Source organism: Pteropus vampyrus, unplaced genomic scaffold (genome assembly GCF_000151845.1).
Source record: "Pteropus vampyrus isolate Shadow unplaced genomic scaffold, Pvam_2.0 Scaffold15, whole genome shotgun sequence".
Lineage (NCBI taxonomy): Eukaryota > Metazoa > Chordata > Mammalia > Chiroptera > Pteropodidae > Pteropus > Pteropus vampyrus.
Window position 1 is genome coordinate 14,784,181 of NW_011888796.1, and position 2,010 is coordinate 14,786,190.

General features: G+C 53.0%; 1 protein-coding gene across 3 annotated transcripts in view; it reads right to left on the reverse strand.

Annotated features, from left to right (window-relative positions):
• PAQR5 (progestin and adipoQ receptor family member 5) overlaps window positions 1-2,010 on the reverse strand; it is a 74,226-nt gene that overhangs the window by 15,101 nt on the left and 57,115 nt on the right. For 2 of the 3 annotated variants that reach the window (XM_011385781.2, XM_011385785.2), the window contains exon 5: window positions 196-322. In XM_011385781.2, the coding sequence (XP_011384083.1) occupies window positions 196-322 (127 nt within the window). The remainder of the gene's footprint in view (window positions 1-195; window positions 323-2,010) is intronic. The other variant, XM_011385789.2, reaches the window with a different exon arrangement.

A 2,010-nucleotide genomic window follows, 5' to 3' on the forward strand; every position in this document is an offset into this window, starting at 1 on the left:
CCCTCCTGATCGCGGGGCCCTGAGCAACTGTACAGGCTGTGTGCCCATGAAGCTGGTCCCGCTCAGCCACAGGAAGTCCATGTGGAACTGAGCGCCAGGCTCCCAAGTGCATCTTCTGCTGTTCCTTCCCACAGTCCATGGATCTGCATGCAGGATCACCCTCCCCGTCCCATCTGAGATACGGTGGCCAGGTACCTGGAGTAGCAGGAGAGGCCAGTGCTGACGATGGTGTTCAGCACAGCCAGGGTCACGTAGTAGTCACAGAAGGTGGTATGCACCAGAGCATCGGGGAATGTATAGGCAGAGTAGGCGATGGCCGAGCCTGGGGAGGAAAAACCAGACTTGGGCAAGAAGCCACGACTTGACTTGGCACTGTCTGGACTCCTTGGGAAGACCAACCCCAGCATCTGGCTGAGCCTCATCATCCCCACAGACCTGCTGCTATACCCTCGCTTGTGCTGTCGCCCCTGCCTGAATGGCCTCCTCTCTCTTCTCCACCTACCCAGATCCTACCCTGAGAATTTACATTGCTCCAAGGGCTTTACATACATTAACTTGCATAATCTTTAAATCCACCATCCTGCACTTATCTTCATTTTGCAGATGATAAAACAGAGGCACAGAGAGGTTTAATAACCCACCCGGGGGCACACAGCTAGAAAGCAGCAAAGCCAAGCTTCAAGCACAGGCAGGTCCAGTGACAGTCCCTGCTTTTAACTACAGGCTATAGGCCACAGTGACACCCTAGTGTGCTTAGCTTTGCTCTAAGTATGCACATCTCACCTGTCCAATGGCACGGGATTTTCCTTGTGGAAAGATCAACGTTGCAGGGAGAGAGCACCCTTGCTAAGGCGAGGTGAATCACCAGTGGGCTGCAGGACTGGCCAGCTAAGAGGCTGGGTATAACAGGCTAGCCTCAGTGTTTTATTTTCTTTTAGGTTTTGGAATTTGTGAGAGAAGGGTTAACTAAGGAACTTCATGACACCTGTCTGCTGCAGTTTTTATTTGAAAGAACAGGGGAGATCACTGTCCTTTTCAAAGGGACCAGGTGTGTCCAGGGGTCTGGACCACATGGCCTCTCTAGGCACCCTCACCTGCTGAAGTCCCTTCTGGGAGAGACAGCCACAGGCCATTCAGCCCAGGGCCTGAAAGATTAGGCCTAAGATTACCTGTTATTCCAAAGACATAGAGAACTTGGAATTCTAGCTCAAGGCTGAAGCAGGGCTTGGGCCATGTAGCTTCTACCTCTGATCCCATTTGACAGATGGAGTCTAGTGAAACCAGGTATGTTTCCAGAATCACACAGGCCTAGAATACCCACCTCCTGGATACAATGCTCCCCAGTCTAGCAGGCCACCTGTGAGATTTCATCTGAGAACTACTTCAAGGGGGACAGACGAACTCTTTTCTCAGGCTGATACCATGGGGAGGTTCCCATCTGGGCCAGGATGTGCTTTGCTTTGTGCATGTTGCCTGGGGTCTAGGTGCCAAGCTCCATGGGCATTACAAAAGCAAAAGCCTCAGACCATGCCAGGAATTGCAGTGGGAAGCAAAATGATCAGTCCCTCCAGGCAGGCTGTAGACATCCAGGATGGATGGGCATCAGCAAAGGGGCCAACCTGGGAAGCCTCCTTAGAAGGTGGGGGATTCTGACAGGGGCCTGAGGACAGAGAGGGCTTTCCAGGGAATGGGGTGGGAGATGGCCTTAGGTGCCAGACTATGGAAAGTGAACCTCCTCTTTCAGGCAAAAGAGAGCAACTGGAAGGTTTCTAAATGGGGGATTAAGGTAACCAAAACCTAGTGAAAGTGCACAGGGTGGCCCAGAGGGAAGAACAGCTGGAAACCAGGGGGAAGCTGGAGCAAAGCCACTCTCCAAGGACTGAGGGTTCCCACAGGTCCGAAGGAGTGAGAGTGGGGAGGAGAGGTGGCTGTAGGCATGGCGCTGGGGGTTCTGGTGGAATCCACAGGCTGTCTCAAGCCTGAGGCCTTCCATCCCTGTTTACTGGACAC